Raw genomic sequence first — 19,627 nt, forward strand, 5'->3', positions numbered from 1 at the left:
CTTTAAAAAATGTGGTGTTACGCCGGGGGGGGGGGGGGGGGGGGGTGGGGTGGCGCACGCCTTTAATCCTAGCACTCAGGAGGCAGAGGCAGGCGGATTTCTGAGTTTTAGGCCAGCCTGGTCTACAGAGTGAGTTCCAGGACAGCCAGGACTACACAGAGAAACCCTGTCTCGAAAAACAAACAAACAAACAAACAAACAAACAAACGAGTTACACATATGTGATCGTTGCACTTGAGAGGCAGAGCTGGAGGATCAGGGGTTTAAGACTACCCTCGACTACCTAGCAGATTGAGAGCCAGCTTGGGCTATGTGAGACCTTGATTCACATAGATAAATTTCTAAAAAGTAACTAAGAACCGGGGTGTGGAACTGTGCTGTAGACCAGGTCCTCAGCACCTGGGGTGTGGAACTGTGCTGTAGACCAGGCTGAGGGCCAGCCTGTACTGCACAAGACCCTATCTCAAAATGGTAAGTTAAAAAAAATCATAAATCACAGTTGTAAGAGCCAAAACAAAAGCAGTCCTTAAATGCTGGAGAGTTGGCTCAGTGGTCAAGGACACTAGCTGCGTTTGCAGAGGATCTGCATTTGATTCCCAGCACTTATATGGTGACTTACAACTGCCTCCAACTCCAACTCCAGGGATCCAACAACCCCTTTTTGCATCCTTGGACACCAGGCATGCTTGTCGTACACAGACATATGTGCAGGCCAAGCACCATACACATAAAGTATATTAAAAAGACAGACTTTAAGTTCCTTCTCTAGCATCAGGCTGACTGTTGCATGGATAAGGACTTTGATTTCTGAGTTGGGAAACAAGGGCTTTCCCTCCCCCCCCCCAAAAAAAAAAATCAGGTAATGAGCATGACAATACATCCTGTAATCTCAGCACTCAGGAGGCTGAGATTCCCGGGTAAAATTAAGATGATAGTTCATTTAGTTTAAAAAGCCATCAGGAAAAATACAAGAAGCTTTGTTTTAGATTTACTTATTTTGTGCCTTGAGTGTTTGGCTCGAACGTATGTGTGTGTAACATGTATGCCACACATGCCCGTGTAACACATGTGCCTGGTGCCTGCCCTGGACTTCAGAAGAAAGCATCTGATTCCTGGAACTGAAGCTATGGATGATTATGGGCCACCATGTGGGCGCTGGGAACTGAATTTAGTCTTCTGCAAGAATAGCAAGTGCTCTTCACCACTGGGCTAGGGCCAACCCTTAAGCCCTCAGTGAGAAACACATGAATACTATGCATGCAGCTAGCATGTGTTGGGTCATTAGCACATCTATTATTTTTCTATTAGCACTCTCCTTGGGCCTCAACAAACATTAATTTTCTTCCTCTTACTTGTCTTTCTGACTCTTCTAAGCTACCTGGCATATCGGAATTTCATGATTGACACTTATCGACTGAATCCCCAGGAGTATCTAACATCCACTGCCTGTCGGCGGAACTTGGCTGGTGATGTCTGTGCTATCATGAGGTGGGTCTTACTTCTGAAGAGAAAGAGTTTGAGAGGATATCTGTCTGTATGTCTTGGCAGGGCTGCAGATACTTTCGAAGAAGATAGGGAATAAGCAAGAGCAACACCCCTAGGGAAAGCCTTGTCAGGACAGGTGGAAGAGTGAGTGAGGGTTGGAAATGTGCTGTAAAGGGGGCAAAGGCTGTGGCCTCCGCTGAAAGACAGTTGGATGGGCTTTACTATCTAGGAAGACATGGTCACTAGGCTGCGGCCATGTGTACTTGGGGACCACTGCTACTTAGGTGATGAGTTGGTGATGGGGGATGGGCTCCTCCTTTTTGGCTTCCCCATTTGGCCTAGCCTCCCTTTCCCTTGCAGGGTCCATGCCTTCCTGGAACAGTGGGGTCTTATTAACTACCAGGTAGATGCTGAGAGTCGGCCAACCCCAATGGGGCCTCCACCCACCTCTCACTTCCATGTCTTGGCGGACACGCCATCAGGGCTGGTTCCTCTTCAGCCGAAGCCCCCACAGGTAGGGTGAGGTGTTCTGGGGACAAGGCTGGGTGGGGCGGAGTGGGCTCCTTTGGACTTTTCTTTTTCTGTTTGTTTTTCATTTTTTATGTTTGTAGGGTAGAGATTCCGCAGAGTTGTAGACTTCCTTACTGTGAGGTGGAGAGGGCCGCAGGCGATAGATAGTACATGTTCTCAGTGCTCTCTCAGCCCTGCTACCCAGGCTGGAAGCAGCTGCTGAAGGGGAGAAGTCGTTCCTTGTACTCAGGGAACAGGCAGGCCAGTGTAGGAGAGGAGCAGATAGAGAAAACGGCTTACGATAACTTGTGTAGGATTTTTATACTTTGTCACGTTTCCTGTATTTTTTCATTTTCCCTCATACTTATCACCTTCATACTTTCCTTTTCCATCTCATACATTCTTTAAGATGAGAAGAAGACATTATGTGGCTTACACAAAGATAGTGACTGACCTAAGACTAGGATCTATTGTCCAGCTCCTAAGAGAATCTGTAAAGATTCACGTGACTACAAATGTCTATCATGCCAACTACATGTGTAATTAATCATGGAGGCAGTGTGGAACAGTGGCATGTCTACATGCCAACTACATGTGTAATTAATCATGGAGCAGTGGCGTGAGTGTTCCCGAGCCCATGGGCTGCCCGCCCGGCATTTGGTCTTCAGGCCTCCAAGGCCTTGGCCCATTTCCTGCCCAGCTTCCATGACGCCAAGCTCTGTCCCCCAGGGCCGCCAGGTTGATGCTGATACCAAGGCTGGGCGGAAGGGCAAAGAGCTGGATGACCTGGTGCCAGAGACGGCTAAGGGCAAGCCAGAGCTGGTAGGTGGGGTGCAGACCCCGCTGGGCTGTTTATTTGCCCCTTCACTGGGGGGCCCCTGCCTGGGAAGAAGAGGCAAGAGATCAGAGGAGCTGCAGCAGTAAGGGAGGAAGTCCCGCCCAGGGCATCCCTGGCTTCGGGAAGAAAGCTCCTTCTGTCTGTCTGTCTGTTTCTCTCTCTCTCTCTCTCTCTCTCTCTCTCTCTCTCTCTCTCTCTCTCTCTCTCTCTCTCTCTCTCTCTCTGCCTCTGGCTGCCCTGTGACCACTTACATTTAACCCCCTTTTTTTCCTTCCACAAATAGCAGAGCTCTGCTTCCCAGCAAATGCTGAACTTCCCTGACAAAGGCAAGGAGAAACCAGCAGACATGCAGAACTTTGGGCTGCGCACAGACATGTACACAAAGAAGAATGTTCCCTCCAAGGTACACGGTGCAGCTACCTTGGGGTTGACAGCCTTCGCCCCACATGGCTGAGACTCCTCTGTGCTGACTCCCCCTGCTTCTCCACAGAGCAAAGCTGCAGCCAGTGCCACCCGAGAATGGACAGAGCAGGAGACACTGCTGCTCCTGGAGGTAACTGGGGAGGCAAGGGGAGTTGTGCTGTCCAGACTGAGTAGCTGGGACACAGCTGTCCTATCTTGTGAGTGGGGAGCACCCACAGTCTGCTCTGGCATTGAGGAGCATGAGCTTGCCTCAGTCTCTCCCGTTCCTGGTGCCTGTCACAGGTGTCCCAGGAATAGCTCCAGGTCAGGGATTTAGGCCTGTCTGTAATTCCATATCTTTTCTTAGTGCTACTTGGAGCTCCCCCCTGAATCCAGCAGAGTACAGAAATATCAGAACAGAGAGAGCTCTGAAACCAGCCACCCTTAGTAGGATGGGGGGAGTTGGCCTTCCAGAACAGTGGCTAAGTAAGCGGAGTTGTGTCTCCACCACTACCACCAGGCTCTGGAAATGTACAAGGACGACTGGAACAAAGTGTCTGAGCATGTGGGAAGCCGCACGCAGGATGAATGCATCTTGCATTTTCTTCGCCTTCCCATTGAAGACCCATACCTGGAGGACTCAGAGGCCTCTCTAGGCCCTCTGGCCTACCAGCCCATCCCCTTCAGTCAGTCAGGCAACCCTGTTATGAGCACTGTTGCCTTCCTGGCCTCTGTCGTCGATCCCCGAGTTGCCTCTGCTGCTGCGAAGTCAGCCCTAGGTAATTTGGGGGTGGGTGGGGGTTGGCCTTCTTAGTTTGCTTTTACAGCTAGATACTCAGGTTGAAGCCTCTCAGATCTGCCCTGCTGGCCTTGTCTGTTGCTGCCTTAGCTCAGGCACCTGTCTGGGCTCCGTTTTGGTCTCAGAGAACAAGATAGGCTTGTGAGGAAGCCCTCACAAGCACAGTCAGAACTGCCCACTGCCTTGTCCCAGCCTCTTCCCCTCTGGTCTTACAGAAGAGTTCTCAAAGATGAAGGAAGAGGTTCCCACAGCCTTGGTGGAAGCCCATGTGCGCAAGGTGGAAGAAGCAGCCAAAGTCACAGGCAAGGCAGACCCAGCGTTTGGTCTGGAGAGTAGCGGCATCGCAGGGACTGCCTCTGATGAGCCTGAGCGCATTGGTGAGCACGCGCTCTTAGATTTCTTCCTCCCTGTGCCCTCCCCACCCTGTGTCTGCCCACACTGACATCAGTCACAGCACAGGTGGGAGAGAAGGCCCCTGGGGTTTTGTTTTCCTTCATGACATCACTGTGGGAAATTTGGCTTCTCCTGTCCCTGTCCCTGAGGTTTCAGCTACTGGGAAATTGTTCCGTAAATGAAGCTTACCAGACATTTCTCCTTCTTTCCTTTCTCCATGGGCCCAGAGGAAAGCGGGACTGAGGAGGCACGGGCGGAGGGCCAGGCAGCAGATGAGAAGAAGGAGCCCAAGGTATAGAGGAAATGACCTGGGTCTGGAGGAGGCTGCTGGGTGCAGCCCAGTGGTGACAGAATCCAGGGGCAGGGACACTCTCCTAGAGCTAGATTACCCCTGCACAAGGGGTTCACTGGATAAGAGTACTTGTTCCACAGACCTGAAAACCTGAATTAGAATCCCTCGAACCCACATAAAAACTTTGGCATCATTTTATGTGCCTGTAACCCCATCATTGCGGCACCCCATCGTTGGAGGGCGGACCAACATCTTGTCCTGCTCTGTCTTTGGCATGTGCACACATGAGCTTATACAACTACACAAGTGCATGCACTACTTGCACACACAGAGACAAATAAAGACAAGAGAGTCAGTCACTCTCGAGGCTGGGCCGAGCCCATGAGAGCTGCATCCTCTGATACCTTTCCCCATTTGGAACTACAGGAACCACGGGAAGGAGGAAGCACTGTAGAGGAAGAAGCAAAGGAGGAAATAAGTGAGGCTCCCAAGAAAGATGAAGAGAAAGGGAAAGAAGGTGACAGTGAGAAGGAGTCAGAGAAGAGTGACGGGGACCCGATAGGTGAGCTGCCTCTCCAGAGGGTGAGGGGCACAGGGGAGAGACACGTCAAAAGGCTAATTGAACCTGTCCTGACACAGTTGATCCTGAGAAAGACAAGGAGCCAACGGAAGGGCAGGAGGAAGTGCTGAAGGAAGTGGCAGAGCCAGAGGGGGAGAGGAAAGCCAAGGTGGAGCGAGACATTGGTGAAGGCAACCTGTCCACAGCGGCCGCCGCTGCCCTGGCCGCTGCTGCCGTCAAGGCCAAGGTGAGGGCAGAAGCTGGCACTTTCCTCATTGCGTCTCAGTCTCTCTCTTCTCACTCCTTAAATAATGCTGGCCGGTTTGTTCTCTTCTTATTTTATCCTGAGTGAGTTATCACCAAACTTCTTACCTCTCTTATTAGCTGTTTCCAGCCCTTTAATTTCTTTCACTTGTTTTATCTCTTGCTATTCTTTTTTTATGATATAGATAAAATACATATGTGTATTGTTTCATAATATAGATATATCTAGATCATGAATGTGTTATATAATTATATATTGTGATATAGTACATTATGTATTGTGATATGTAAATAATATAAACTGTATAATATTTATTATACTATGTATTCATATATATAGTACGTATATAAATTACAGTTATGCTATTCTGAGTTGTGATTGCAGCTACTTCCTTCCTAAGCCTGCCAGCATCCGCCCTGCCCTCCCTCCCTCTCCCTGGAGTTTCTGCAGTTGAGCGCTCTGGCTAATCTGACTAATGCCTGCCTCCCTGTTGTGCTCCTTCTTGCCTAGCACCTGGCTGCAGTTGAGGAGAGGAAGATCAAGTCTTTGGTGGCTCTGCTGGTGGAGACCCAAATGAAGAAACTAGAGATCAAACTCCGACATTTTGAGGAGCTGGAGACAATAATGGACCGGGAGCGAGAAGCAGTGAGTGGCACACAGTCAGGCATCAGCAGGAGCCTAGAACCTCCCAGAAGGCTTAGAAATGCCGAGGCTGACACAGGTCACACAGAGGGGAGAAGGGCAGGAAGCCTAAAGGGTGCCTCCTTGGTGGGCTGCTAGTCAGGCTCACTGACAGCTGCATCTCCAGGCCCTCCAGCGATGCTTGCCTCTCGCTAGGTTCTCACAAGTCTGAGTGACTGAGTGGATTTGAGAGATAATAAGAGACTCAGCAGGTAAATTTGGGAAGTTTACGGGACAGACAATATTGATTCATTTTCTTTAAGAAGGCTTAAAAAGAAATACAAGATGGGGACCCCACTCTTAGAGACATCAAATATACAACATGGAGATTTCAGAAACACTTAACAACGCTTAACCTACCGGAAAATTCAGATTCAGAGATCTTCTAGTGGTGTAGCTTAGCAGTTGAGAACAGACTGCTCTTCCAGAGGAACACACCAGTCCCTAGGGTCTTTTCATGGGCACCCTAGAAATAAAGAGAACACTCACATGCACATACCCTCACACAGCCAGACAGACATTACATCATTAAAAATAATTTTTTCTTAAAGATTTATTTATTTCATGTATGAGTACACTGTCGCTCTCTTCAGACACACCAGAAGGGTGCATTGGATCCCATTACAGATGGTTGTGAGCCACCGTGTGGTTGCTGGGAATTAAACTCAGGACCTTTGGAAAAGCAGCTAGTTCTTTTAACTGCTGAGACATCTCTCCAGCCCCTAAAAATAACTTTTTAAGATAAGAGATTTAATTCCAACACTCAGGAGGCAGAGGCAGGTGGCTCTTTGTGAGTTCAAGGCCAGCCTGGTCTGCAGAGTGAGTTCCAGGACAGCCAGGTCCACATAGAGAAACACAGTTTTGAAAAACTAATAAACATATAAAAATAAAATTAAATGCTGGGAGAATCAGAATAAAATCAAAATTCAGAGGCCAGTGAATCCACCTGAAGTGTTTCCCTAAGAAATACTAAGTTGATAGCTGGTTTTGAAGGAAGGAAAGAGCTTGAATTGACAGAAGCCAGAGGCATTTTCAAATCAGAGTAATAACAAATTCAGAGCTTTGAAACTGAAGTGAGCCAAAACCACACCAGATTAACTCCGGTGCAGAGAGGCGCAGTGTGGGCAGTCTCAGGTCTGTAAGGACAGAGGAAGCACACAGTTGAGTCTTGGGGAAACACCAGCATGAGAGATAGGGTCTTTCAAAAGAAGTGGGAGGCAAGGCATTTGCCAACAGTCTTCTGGTACCGGTAACAGTGTCCCATTGGTACTGGCAGCTGGAATATCAGAGGCAGCAGCTCCTGGCCGACCGGCAAGCCTTCCACATGGAGCAGCTGAAGTATGCAGAGATGAGGGCCCGGCAGCAGCACTTCCAGCAGATGCAGCAGCAGCAGCAGCAGCAGCCGACCCTGCCCCCAGGCTCCCAGCCATTACCTCCCACCGGGGCTGCTGGGCCACCCGCAGTCCATGGTCTAGCTGTGGCTCCAGCCGCTGTGGCTTCTGCTCCTCCTGGCAGTGGGGGCCCTCCTGGAAGCCTGGGCCCTTCCGAACAGATTGGACAGGCAGGGACAGCTGCAGGGCCACAGCAGCCACAACAAGCTGGAGCCCCTCAACCTGGGGCAGTCCCACCAGGGGTACCCCCCCCTGGACCCCATGGTGAGTGTGGGCTCCAGAATGTTTGTTTGCTATAGAGTTCTAGGAAAATGTTCTGGCTCCTTTGAAGGGAGTACCTGATGGGCTTGGATACGAAAGTTTGTTGCAGTTCCTACAGGTGGACTCTTGTATTGTATTATGTCCCCAAACTAGCAGGGGTATTTTCCCAAACACAGATCCGTGGAGTTTTATTCCAAGAATCTACAGCTTATTCTAGTGCCAGGAGACAGGGTGCCAGGAGACGGGGTGCAGCTTGTGCTGTAGGCAAGATTCCACTACCTCACCCTGTGTTCTCTTTATTTCTAGGCCCCTCACCGTTCCCCAACCAACAAACTCCTCCCTCAATGATGCCAGGGGCAGTGCCAGGCAGCGGGCACCCAGGCGTGGCGGGTAATGCTCCTTTGGGTTTGCCTTTTGGCATGCCGCCTCCTCCTCCTGCTGCTCCATCCGTCATCCCATTCGGTAGTCTAGCTGACTCCATCAGTATTAACCTTCCCCCTCCTCCTAACCTGCATGGGCATCACCACCACCTCCCGTTTGCCCCGGGCACTCTCCCCCCACCTAACCTGCCTGTGTCCATGGCGAACCCTCTACATCCTAACCTGCCGGCGACCACCACCATGCCATCTTCCTTGCCTCTCGGGCCGGGGCTCGGATCCGCCGCAGCCCAGAGCCCTGCCATTGTGGCAGCTGTTCAGGGCAACCTCCTGCCCAGTGCCAGCCCACTGCCAGGTGAGAGGGGCCAGGAGGGGAAAGGGTGAGGGAGAGGGCTCTACATTATGGGAGGGAGGCGAGTAGGGAAAGGGTTAGATCCTAGAATTTCCACAGCCCTGTTCAATGCTTTGGTAAAACTAGAGCACAGGAGGAAGGCCTCTTTGGCTGGCCTCCATTTCCCAACTTGGCAGCTGCCTCCTCTGGGATGATCAGAGTGGGCCATGGAGGAGTCCAGTGGCTCAGAGGACCTCAGCTGTAAACCTGGAACCTAGCTACCCATCTGCATGAGGATGGCTTTTCTTTGCTTGTTCCCACCATTCAGACGCCCCATTTAGAGTCCTTGGGGAGAGGAGGATGGTTTGGGGTATCAGATTTTTCCAGTGTCAGGTGGAAAAAGAGTGTTGGGAAAAAGAAATTATACACAGTGGGTACCTCATTCATCTGCCTACCCACTGCATGCCATGCCCGGTTCTGTGTGTGTGTGGAGCCTGGGACCAGAGCCATCCCCCTGTACCTGCTCATTTACCTTCCTTTTCTCCACAGACCCAGGCACCCCGCTGCCTCCAGATCCCACAGCTCCGAGCCCAGGCACAGTCACCCCTGTGCCACCTCCACAGTGAAGAGCCAGCCAGCCATCTCTCCCCCTCACTCCCCATGGAGATCACAGTTCCAGGAACAGCCCTCCCCCACTTCTGGGACCCTCCCTCAGCCTGGAGAGTTCATCACTACGTAAGGAAAGCTCCTCCTGCCCCTTCACCACCCCCACCATGCCCAGCAGAGGTGTGCAGTTTTATATCCAATTATTATCCACGGACTTCTGACTAAAAGATGTTTCTAATGCCTGGGAGAAAGGATAGGAGGGAAAGATGTTTATACGAGGTTCTACTAACTGGTTCTGAGGGTGTACCCCTTCAGAATTACTGCATTTTTGAAATGATAACATGAAAATGAAACCCTTTAAAAGGGAGGTTTTAAAAAGACACATCAGAGCCCACAAAAAACTTTTTTTAATTATTATTTTTAGGGGAAAGGGCAGGTTTTAAGAGGAATTAAAGTTTTGGGGCAAGCTGTGGAGATGGAATAGGGCACTGAGCCTGTCTCCCTGAGCCCCTTGGCAGTGCCGAGTCAGCCCCTCACCCATTCCAGTTTATTCATACTAATCCCTCCTGCTGCTCGTCATGGTTGCTGTTTTAGGCCCAGCTCAGCCAATGACCTTTCCCTCAGAGTGTCAGCTTTGTGTTTGTGTTTAAGTCACCTGCTTACTCAGTCAGCGTCTGTGTACTTGTGGGAAGTGTAGTTTGCGGGGATTCTGTGGTAGGTAATAGAGGAAGAAGGGGCCTCAGTCGGGCTCTTCTTCCTGCGTTCCTGGTTGTATCTGTGAGTGCCCAACAGGCATCAAAGGGCTCTAAGAGGATGGGGAGTCTGCCAACCTCCAGGTTTGAAAAGCACTTAAGCACCTACCTTTGACAGTGGGACAGTCTGCTAACTTCTGCCCTCACCACCAAGTCCGACAGAGCCCAGGGATAGCTAGGAGTTCCCAAATGAGGACAAAGATTTGGGAGCAGCGCAACGTGGCTCTGCTCCCAGGACTTCAGTGCCTCCGCACTCCAGGTCTCCCTCCTCACCCTCGGTGTGGAGGCAGACACAGTTCCAGGCCCACCAGTGCTTGGCCCCTCCCACCAGGCGCTCTGCTTCTCCTGTCCCAGTGTTTTCCTTCCTCTGCATCTCCGCACCTTTCTTCTGTTCAAAGTCTTCTGTAAAATTTTCTTTTCTTCTTTGTTCTTTTCTTTTTCCTTATTTTTTATAAATTAATTTGCTTTCAGTTCCATCTTGTGGATGCCTCTGTGTTCTCTTACCTGTGGCTGCTAGGCAGGGAGCAAACTGGGCTAGGGGCAGCCTTCCTGGAATCCCTCACTGGACATTCACCAGGGCTGCAGAGGCACTTTGAAAGCAACAGGCCCACAGACTGTCAGCCTCTTGCACAAAAGGCCAGAGACCACACAGCAATTAGGAATACAGCAGTGGTAGCTCATATCTACTCAAGATAAGCTCTTGGAAGCCCATCCCCACAGCATGGATCTGATCCTTGTAGACAGTGGCTACATTCCCTCCCTTATTAGGGAGGAGGCAGGCCCGCACCTACTTCTGTTGCTTTGGCCCCCAGCCCTGCAGCTGCCGAGACGGGTTGGGCAGTACTAATATGTCCTGGCATTTCAGCTTCAGTAAACATTTGAAGGCTTTTCCCCAAAAGGTGTTTGGTACTTGGGTGGGTGGGGACCTGGTTCAAAGAACCCCAAGGATCAGGAGTTTTAACCTGGCAAGGGATACACACACACACACACACACACACACACAGCTACCTTGATCCTATAGGGATTTATGACTTTCTTCATTTCCCAAAGGGAAGCCTTTCATTAATGAGGCTATGGTTACTAACTACAAGCACTTAATCCAGCTTTCCCAAAACCCCTGCCCCAGCTTGACCTTTGTTTCAGGGTAGACATCATTACCACCTCACCTTTTCCTCCTCACCCTGCTCAGGAAAGAAAGAACCAAAAGAGCAAAGAAAGCAAGTTTTATTTGGTGAAGGCAAACAAAAAGAAACCAGATGGGCAAGGTGCTGTGATAGGAGCCTCTGGGGCCACACAGAAATGTCACACCGGGCAGGGACCAGGCTCGGGATACAGAAATGTCCTCAGCCATTCAGCACCATCCGGACAAGCTCTGTAGAGAGGAAAGATGGAGTCAGCCAAGGAGAGGGCTGGGGAGGGGTACCTATGGGCCAGGAGACCACAAGACCATGAAGGTGGCAGGAGGGAACACGCCCATAGCAGCCAACCTTGGGTCAGTTTCCAAAAGAGCCACCATGAGTGGCCAGTTCTCTCTGTCCCTGGTTCCCCTCCCACCAGCTGTTAGCCCCCACCCCACTCTAAAATAGCAAGAACATAGCAGAGGCAAAAAGTTCTCAGCTACACCTATAGTTATGTCAGCCACTGGCAGGAGGAGAGGTCAGTTTTGGGTTAGGGTACCTCCAAGCTGTCCAGTAAAGGGATAGAAAAAGGACTTTTTGTTTTAGTAGCAGAATGGGGCCAGTAGCCCCCCCACCCCCCGCCAACTCTCCATGCTCCAAAGAATCACCATAAGACAAGCCCTCTCTACAAGCTGGTGAGAGTTCCCAGACACCAGCACCAAGACCCCTGTAAGTCAAAGCTCAGAGACCATTCTAGGAGAGGAGGTACCACACCCCCAAACTGCTTTCCTCATTGAGGAATTCCTCCCCTCTCAAGCCAGCTCCATGCAGAATCATGCCAGGAGGAAGTCAGATGGTAGTAGGGTATGGGCAGGGGGCTAAAGAGCACAGGTTGGGAAGAAAAAGAAACACTAGGGAGATAACTAGAGGAGAGGCTGTGAGGAGCCGTACCCGCCCCATGGGCCCGTCACCCCGACAGGATATGCCTCACAAATGCTGCAGGAAGGAAGAGACATTCTTGGTGAAGACAAGACACAGACATAGGGTGAAGGGGTCAGGCAGTGGGGATAGACATTTTGTTTACTTCCCATTCCTAGCCCACCCTTCATACTTCACCCCTCCCTTTACTGTCATGTCCTCAACAGTTCCCTCCCAGGCTGGACTGAGCCTTGCCCCCTTGACTCCTGGCTCCCTTCTGGAACCAAGTCTAGGAATACAATGTCTCCTTAACATGCCCTGAATGACCAGTTTCCTCAGAGGCCCCAGTTTCTGGTTTGGCCCTCACCTTCGTAGTTGATGCAACCGTTGCTGTCCTCGTGCCCCGCCACTAGCATCTCTACTTCTTCCTCTGTCATCTTCTCACCTGCAGAGGAAGGAGCACTCTTAGAACTGGGTGACAGGTGAAATAGATCAAGGTGGCAACTTAAGTCTAGAACACAGACCCTTACCCAGTGTGACTAAGACATGACGGATTTCAGCACCCATGACGGTGCCATTCCCTTCCTTGTCGAACACACGGAGGCCTTCAACATAATCCTCATAGGTTCCCTGGTCCTTGTTCTTGGCCACGGTCTGCAGCATAGGCAGGAAGTGCTCAAAGTCCAGCACCTTCACATTCATCTCTGTCGTGTGGGAGGTAGAAGTGTCAGACAAGAGAAATGACACACACATGTTCTCAGGACACAGTGGTGGAGAACACAAGCGACTGGCCGGAACTGGCCGAGACAAAACTTGCTCAAGTTTGGCACTTACAAAGATAAAGGGATGCTTTTAGCTGAACAACCATGAACCCACTAAGTTCTTGAAATGCTCACCATCACTCTTGGGGTTCCCCAGGACCTTGAGCACCTCGGCGTTGGTAGGGTTCTGGCCCAGGGCCCGCATCACATCCCCACACTGGCTGTACAGGATCTTGCCATCGCCTGTTCGGTCAAACAGCTGGAAAGCCTCCTTGAATTCTGAGGATTCAGATGAACAGCAGCACCAGGGATCAGCCCAGTGCTTGCTGCACAGTTCTGGTGCCAATGCAACTTCAGTCACACTGCAGAAACCAGATATCTCGTCCTCCTGTACACTGAACACTGCTCCCAGGGATCTAGTTCTATCAGCTCAAATGCCCCACATAGACACCCAGCCTTCTTTCCCTTACCTCAGGGCGGTAGCCATCTGTTTACACACCCCCTGAGCTGCAGCAGGCTAGGCTCTCCACCACTACTATACTACTCGCAGGAATTTGCCACCGCCCAGGCTAGATCCTGCCCATATAAGGAAGTAGGAGCAGTGGCCTGGACTCTAGCCTCCCACTCCCACCCTTCCCCTCCAGAGACCTTCCAGGAGGTGAAGCTGAGCCACATCCTTAGCAAACTCTCCAGTCCCCATGTTAACAAAATATCAAGTCATTGCTCTTTACAGTACTCACAATCCAAGCTCAAGGAGGGGGCAGTTATCAGAGGAGAGGCCAAAAGCAGAACACAAGCATAATAGACCCGACACACAACAGGCATCAATCAAACTGTTTCACATTACCCACACCACCTAAAACTCACCCTGTGCTTGGGGCTCAGATCTAGAGTGAAAGGGGAAGCAAGAAAGAATGAGAAAAGAAAATGGTGGGTCTAGAGCAGAGGAGAAGGAAATCCTGGGATTGCTGGAGATGACAGGCTGGGATCAGAGGATAGATGCTAGAGGAAGGGGCCCCTCTCGGTAAGGATGGCCTCAGCTGCGGGTCAGAGACTGCCTACCTGCGGTCTGGTCCTCGGTGAAGTCACACTGCTCGGAGAAGAAGGGATTGGTCAGTACCCGAGGTCCAACCCCGCGAGCTTCCATCCCGGCTTTACAAACTCCTGTTTGAAGCAGAGGACTCGCTTCCCAGGGCAGAGCCTTACACCTTCCAACCCCACATCCAACCTTCCAAAACCTGGGCGTGCCCACGTCCACTGCTTTCTCTACCCCCACCCACGGTCCTCTCCTTGCCCCAAATCCCCCTAATCTCCCGATTCCCAGGGCCCACCATCTTGGCTGCTGAGCTCTGCGGGACCTTTTCCGGCAGAAATGGCTCCGACTCCGGACCCAACCCCAGCCTTAGTACGTCCCACGGCGCATGACGTCACCCTCCGCAGTTTCATCCAATAGGCATCCTAGCCTGGGCTCATGCAGATGACATCACTACATTAGTAATGAGGTGGGGGGGGAGCGCCCTACCTCAGCTCAGGAACCTAGCAGGGGCCTGGGGTGGGACTCTTGGAAGCCTTTCTTCTGAGCTGCACCAAGAGCAGGGGATTCGGGCTTTTGCAGAAGAGAAGCCTACCCGCTCCCCTCCTTCCCCTTTCTCAAAAGAAAACAGTCGGAAACCAAACCAGGAACCACGTTTTTATTCAAAACTGTCAGTGCCCCCTAGTGGCAGGAACGCGCTTCTGGCCACACCGGAGGTGGGGCAAATCTCCGACACTGCAGGTTCTACGTGGGGTGGGGCGGGGTGGGAAGAAAGTTGTCCAGCCCTGGCGGCTGCGCTCCAGTCGGACGGGGAAACGCACTGCCTGCGCTTCTGACCGTTTGATCGAGGACCCTTGCCTCTCAAGAGGACACTAGGGGCTGGAGGACCATTGCGGAGCTCAGAGGCTTAGGATGTGCTTCAGGAAGGCTGCACAAGAGGAGACCAGAGGACTTCAGAAACTGACCTTCGGGTAACTGAGGGTCCTCCCACCCACCTCAAGACTCCTCACCCCCGGGTCATCCTGCCCCCTCACCCTCATAGTTGATGCAGCCGTTGCTGTCCTCGTGGCCTGCCAGAACAGTCTCTACCTCTTCCTCAGTCATCTTCTCTCCTGAACCCAAAACAGTTAGAGCCCCCGACTTCCATGCCTCACTAAACCCAAGCCACTCTCAGGGTGGCTCGACCTCCCACCCTGCCCTTTTTCTTTCCATAAGGCACATATCAACAGTGCCTTGGAGCTGGTGAAAGCCTTGAACAACAAGCTTCAGGGGTTGAGACTTGCATGGACACAAGTGTGGCTTGCAAAGAGGGACACGAGGCTCCCACCGCATTCCCTGCCCTCGGCTCACCGTTGGACACTTTAGCCTCTAGATGATCGAGTCCCTCAAGTTCTGCCTTCACAATGCTGGCCCTCTGCAGGGCCATAAGCCCATTCCAGGCTCTACCTAGCTCTTCTAGGTCCACCCACTTCTCCACCCCACAGTTCGGGGCCCTGCCTCACCGAGAGTGGTAAGGACATGTCTGAGCTCCGCTCCCATGACTTTGCCGTTGCCCTCTTTGTCAAACACACGAAGCCCCTCTAGGTAGTCCTCATATGTGCCTTGGTCCCGGTTCTTGGCCACTGCCTGCAGCATGGGCAGGAACGTCTCAAAGTCTACACGTCGGGACTTCAGCTCTGGCAGTTAGACAGAGGTGAGAGAAAAGGGGGTGGAGATATCACTGAGGTGTGGGATCCAGTGTCATCCAACCCTACTAGAGTGACTTTCACCCCCTTCAGCATTCAGGATGTTTTCCTTCCCTGTGCTTGATAGTTTTTGAGTCCTGAGATCCATCCCAGCATCCTCTGTCACTTTACCAATATTCTGTCATTGAAAATCGATATTGTTACCAGGCCTGGCGGGGCAGTTTTGTAATCACAGCTACCGGGCAAATTCAAAGCCAGCCAGAACAACTTAAGACTATCTCAACAGAAAAAAAAAGAAGGAAGGGTGGATGAAGCAGGACACACTCAAAACCCAAAACAGAGAGAACTGCTAATCCACGTGTGGTGGCCACACCTTCAGTCCCAGCACTGAGGCAGAGGAAGGCAGATCTCTGAGTTTGAGACAGCCTAGTCTATATAGTGAGTTCCAGGCTAAGCAGGGCTATGTAGAGAGACCCTGTATAATATTATTATTATTAATAACAACTATCAGCCGGGCGGTGGTGGCGCACGCCTTTAATCCCAGCACTTGGGAGGCAGAGGCAGGCGGATTTCTGAGTTCGAGAGTTCGAGGCTAGCCTGGTTTACAGAGTGAGTTCCAGGACAGCCAGGGCTACACAGAGAAACCCTGTCTCGAAAAAACAAACCAAAATAATAATAATAATAACAACTATCCAAATAATAATAATTAAAAATTTAAAAAGAAAGAAAACTGGGGCTTAGGGCTGCTAACTGTAGGTTCCAGGCCAACCTGAGTAATTTGGTGAGCACCTGTCTCAAAAAGTAAAAGTACCTCAGTAATAAAGGGCTTGCCTGGCTTGCCTGAGGCCCTGGATTCAACCCAGCACCACATAAAGTGGAGTAATTCCACCACTCCAGTGGGCAGTAGACAGGAGGTGGAGGTAGGAGGGACAGAGTTTAAGTTCACTCTTGGCTGGGATACTGAAATCCTGTCTCAAAAAAAAAAAAAAAAAGGATGAAGAGAAAGTTGCTGGCTAGAAATGGGTTCAGTGGCCCAGGCAGAACCCTGTATTCAACCTCCAACATCAAGAAGAAGAAAACTGAAACCCCACAAATCTCAAGGTTCCTCTCACCATCACTCTTGGGGTTCCCCAGGACCTTGAGCACCTCAGCATTGGTAGGGTTCTGGCCCAGGGCCCGCATCAGGTCCCCACACTGGCTGTACAGGATCTTGCCATCACCTGTTCGGTCAAACAACTCGAAGGCCTCTCTGTACTCTGAGATGTAAGGAGAAGGCAATGTGACCAGGGATTCCCATCACCTCCAGACAGAAGGGAGGTTTGCTTCAGAAATTATGTGCTTGGGCTGGGCACGGGAGGGAGGAGAACAGGACAAGTGTGGGAGGTTTCAAGGTCAGGACTGTCGTTAGGAGAACAGAGAATCTGACCAGGAGTCTGGGGTTGGACAATAGGGCTTAGGAAATGGGCTTCTCCTCACCCTCCAGCTGGTCCTTGTTAAACTCGATCTGTAGGGGACAAAAAGGGCAGGTGAGGAGATGACAGGGCTTATTCAGTCCCTCTCTACCATAACCAACTGGCAGCCACTTCTGGGGAGGGGCTCAAAGAGATGAGGCTGGGAGCCTGGCCACTTTAGTCCCATTCCCAGCTCTGGGCCTTGGGAGAATCCCAAGAGGAATTATACGGGGAGGGTTTCTTGGGAACAGGGTTAATCCCATGCCACCTGTTCCCTTCCCTCCTGCTACCCCGAGTTCTGCATCCCTCACATAACTGGGGGCTGAACAAAGGCTAAATTTACCCCTACCCCCAGCTGTGATTGTCTAACAAGTCTGTCCTCTTCAGTCTCTCCTCCTGGGGTTCAGAGATGTGGCCTTCTGAGTTGAACAGGGGGCCAGACAGCACCTCTCTCCCTTCACTTTGGAAACTGGCCTGGCCGGGGAGCCCCAGCCTCATTCCAGTGTTCATTCATTCCCTACCCTTTCCACATATTCCCTGATCCCCAAGGCTGCACTGCATCTGTGAACTATGCCTTCCAGATTTACGCTTCCTCAGGACTCCCCAGAACTCACCACCACTTTGGAGAGATCAACAGGGGGCTCCTGGGTTTTTGCAGGGGTCTGGGGAGCAGCCGACTCAGCCTTGGTCTTGGCTAGAGGGGTCCCTGCCGTAGACTTGGCAGCAGGCTTAGAGATGGAGGGCCCTGCTGGTTTCTTCACCGGAGCATCCTTCTTGGGAGGCATGATGTCAGGTGGCCGAAGAACAATGTGCCGACGGGGGCACCCATCTCTGTTTAAATAGGCAGGGAGTCTGGGATGTCAAGGGGCGGGGGCAGCGGCAGGGACAGGGAGCCAGTTGGCAAGGGTGAGGGAGAAGAGACTTATGCCTGTCTGCCCTCACTCCTCTGGCCTCCTGTGGTTCAGGACTCCTGCCCCCAAAGTATTCTTTCCTCTGACACCACTCCCCTAAAGCAGAACAGAATGTTTTCTTTAAGGGAAGAAACAAGAACAGGGACTGTTAACCTCCAGGGTGAAGATAGGATGTTTGCCAGTGATTCTGAGATAGGAGCTAAGGGAAGAGGGGAAAAAAACTAAACTAAGAAACAAACAAAAACTTGCCTTAGTTTTAGACCGTGGAAAAGCCCAAGCAAGCCAAGGACTCAGGGTGGAGTGGGGGTAGAGGAGGGGGGTCTGGCGTCAAGTGGGAAGTTTTAAAATGTGTTCTGAGAATAGTAAAAGGTGAGAGAGAGAAGGAGGCCTTTTCACTCCCTTCTGCCCATTCCCTTATCCTTAGAACTTACAGTCCCTGGGCCCCCACCTACCCCCAACCTGGAACTATGTACCAGAGCATGGCATTACCCACTGTCTGCTATACCTAATGCTGATTTAGGGGTTCCAGTGTAGGCAAGGTTTAACATCTGTCACACATAATTCTAAAGAAGGAACATTTTCCAACAAGACACAATGTTATTCAAACCAGACAAAAGGCTAGGACGCCTAATGAACATGGAAGAAACACAGACACACACACACACACACACACACACACACACACACACAGAGGGAGGGGGCCCTGGGAGACAATAAGCCCTCTAATATCCCAAAAGGTTACAGGATCTCCTAAGTAGTTCATAGGTATTCACTGGCACAACACCAATCAGGATCACAACAAAAACCTTAGCTCAGCTTGGAGTCACAAACCTTGCTGGAAGCACTGGCAAAGGGAAAGAATGACGTTTAGGAGCTAGAATGAGTTTCTGGTTACTCTGTTCTTGGATAAAGAAGATTTAGGTAGCATTATGAGAGACTGGTCATTCCACTTAGGCCTCGGAGTTCACAGAATAGCAGTGTGTCTCCCATTTGTAAAAGGGCGTCAGAATCTTTTTACTGCAAATTGTCCCATTTTTGGAAAATAAGGAATCCTTCCGCAAACAACACACCTGTTTCCCACACTTACACTCACTCCTAAGCCTTAGAGAGGAAAAAGGCCCTCCCAACCCCTCAAAACTCACCTTGCCGGGTCCGAGGAAGGGGCAGGTGGGGGGCGGGACTCAGGGCAGCTCCGGTCCCTGAAGGGTTAACTGCGGCGGCCGCAGAGCATGCTGGGAGTTGTAGTCCGCGCGCACCCGCCGGCTCACAGGAAACCTTTCCGCAGCGGTGAGAGTTGGCGGTGACTTCCGGCCCGTGGTGGCAGTTGGTGACTCAGGCTCTGAGGCGTGCGCCGGTTCCGGAATTGAAAGGGCTTGAGCAATCCCCACCCATGACCCTAAGGCTGCAGACCCACGGAATGCCCGCAAGGCTAGGGGCGGGACCGGGCGGCGGGCGTGGCCGGTCGGTGGGCGGGGCGGCGGCTAGGGCTGCTTTGGCTTCCTCCGGCTGTTAGCTGCGGAATCGTGTAACTTGCAGAGTTTTGCATTTTTATTTTTTACACATTTGATCTTAGCCGAAGGACCTAGAAGCTGAAGTACAGTTTAGCCTGGTCATCTGCTCCCGACTCTCCTCCGTGTCTGCTGAGGTCGCCTAAGCACCGCGGTCTATCCCGGGAGATACCCAACAAATACAGCTCTGGCCTCTGCAGCCCTTCCTTCTCTTTCCGACACCATTGCCCAGCCTGAGTATTTGCACTTTCTCCGTGGCGTTTACCAAAGGTCTGGGTGCAGAGAGGGAACCGGCCCACC

At 51.4% G+C, this 19,627-nt stretch overlaps 3 protein-coding genes across 8 annotated transcripts in view; 1 reads left to right on the forward strand and 2 right to left on the reverse strand.

Moving 5' to 3' along the window:
• The window catches only part of Smarcc2 (SWI/SNF related, matrix associated, actin dependent regulator of chromatin subfamily c member 2), a 29,779-nt gene extending 19,361 nt beyond the window's left edge, over positions 1-10,418 (forward strand). Inside the window, exons 16-29 of one of the 5 annotated variants that reach the window (XM_028786599.1) lie at positions 1,375-1,488; positions 1,846-1,999; positions 2,725-2,817; positions 3,117-3,236; positions 3,324-3,386; positions 3,756-4,014; positions 4,250-4,411; positions 4,655-4,719; positions 5,146-5,281; positions 5,359-5,525; positions 6,054-6,188; positions 7,501-7,879; positions 8,183-8,608; positions 9,134-10,412. In XM_028786599.1, coding sequence (XP_028642432.1) covers positions 1,375-1,488; positions 1,846-1,999; positions 2,725-2,817; positions 3,117-3,236; positions 3,324-3,386; positions 3,756-4,014; positions 4,250-4,411; positions 4,655-4,719; positions 5,146-5,281; positions 5,359-5,525; positions 6,054-6,188; positions 7,501-7,879; positions 8,183-8,608; positions 9,134-9,210 — 2,350 coding nt within the window. In that variant the 3' untranslated portion in view covers positions 9,211-10,412. Of the gene's footprint in view, positions 1-1,374; positions 1,489-1,845; positions 2,000-2,724; positions 2,818-3,116; positions 3,237-3,323; positions 3,387-3,755; positions 4,015-4,249; positions 4,412-4,654; positions 4,720-5,145; positions 5,282-5,358; positions 5,526-6,053; positions 6,189-7,500; positions 7,880-8,182; positions 8,609-9,133 lie in introns of all 5 variants that reach the window. The other 4 variants (XM_028786600.1, XM_028786596.1, XM_028786598.1 and 1 more) reach the window with 4 other exon arrangements.
• A 730-nt stretch (positions 10,419-11,148) lies between these two features.
• On the reverse strand, positions 11,149-14,215 carry Myl6 (myosin light chain 6). Of its 2 annotated transcripts, XM_028786629.1 has the most exons (7): positions 14,071-14,215; positions 13,802-13,829; positions 12,875-13,018; positions 12,509-12,682; positions 12,346-12,423; positions 12,012-12,056; positions 11,149-11,314 (listed from the first exon to the last, which is right to left on the reverse strand). In XM_028786629.1, the coding sequence occupies exons 1-6, from the start codon at positions 14,071-14,073 to the stop codon at positions 12,028-12,030; spliced, it is 456 nt and encodes a 151-aa protein (XP_028642462.1). In that variant the 5' UTR covers positions 14,074-14,215; the 3' UTR covers positions 11,149-11,314; positions 12,012-12,027. The 2 variants fall into 2 exon arrangements, with proteins under 2 accessions (XP_028642462.1, XP_028642461.1); XM_028786628.1 differs by lacking the exon at positions 12,012-12,056.
• A 200-nt stretch (positions 14,216-14,415) lies between these two features.
• On the reverse strand, positions 14,416-19,108 carry Myl6b (myosin light chain 6B). Its single transcript, XM_028786717.1, has 7 exons — positions 18,962-19,108; positions 17,523-17,739; positions 16,934-16,961; positions 16,570-16,713; positions 15,275-15,448; positions 14,807-14,884; positions 14,416-14,700 (listed from the first exon to the last, which is right to left on the reverse strand). Exons 2-7 carry the CDS (start codon positions 17,691-17,693, stop codon positions 14,672-14,674), a joined length of 624 nt encoding a protein of 207 aa, XP_028642550.1. The 5' UTR covers positions 17,694-17,739; positions 18,962-19,108; the 3' UTR covers positions 14,416-14,671.
• Between the last annotated feature and the right edge of the window lie 519 nt (positions 19,109-19,627).

Source organism: Grammomys surdaster, unplaced genomic scaffold (genome assembly GCF_004785775.1).
Source record: "Grammomys surdaster isolate TR1022 unplaced genomic scaffold, NIH_TR_1.0 125562, whole genome shotgun sequence".
Taxonomy (NCBI): domain Eukaryota; kingdom Metazoa; phylum Chordata; class Mammalia; order Rodentia; family Muridae; genus Grammomys; species Grammomys surdaster.

What these genes read in the sequence shown, in the direction of transcription:
- Myl6 (XM_028786628.1), bottom strand. An exon ending in CACCGAGGACCAGACCGCAG is followed by an intron (nt 13,019 to 13,801) that starts GTAGGCAGTCTC and finishes CTGAATCCTCAG; the next exon opens with AATTCAAGGAGGCTTTCCAG. An exon ending in GGGGAACCCCAAGAGTGATG is followed by an intron (nt 12,683 to 12,874) that starts GTGAGCATTTCA and finishes CCCACACGACAG; the next exon opens with AGATGAATGTGAAGGTGCTG.
- Myl6b (XM_028786717.1), bottom strand. Translation starts at nt 17,693, where the DNA reads ATGCCTCCCAAGAAGGATGCTCCGGTGAAGAAACCAGCAGGGCCCTCC. An exon ending in ACATGTCCTTACCACTCTCG is followed by an intron (nt 14,885 to 15,274) that starts GTGAGGCAGGGC and finishes TTTTGGGTTCAG; the next exon opens with GAGAGAAGATGACTGAGGAA. An exon ending in CGGCTGCATCAACTATGAGG is followed by an intron (nt 14,701 to 14,806) that starts GTGAGGGGGCAG and finishes CCTCTTGTGCAG; the next exon opens with CCTTCCTGAAGCACATCCTA.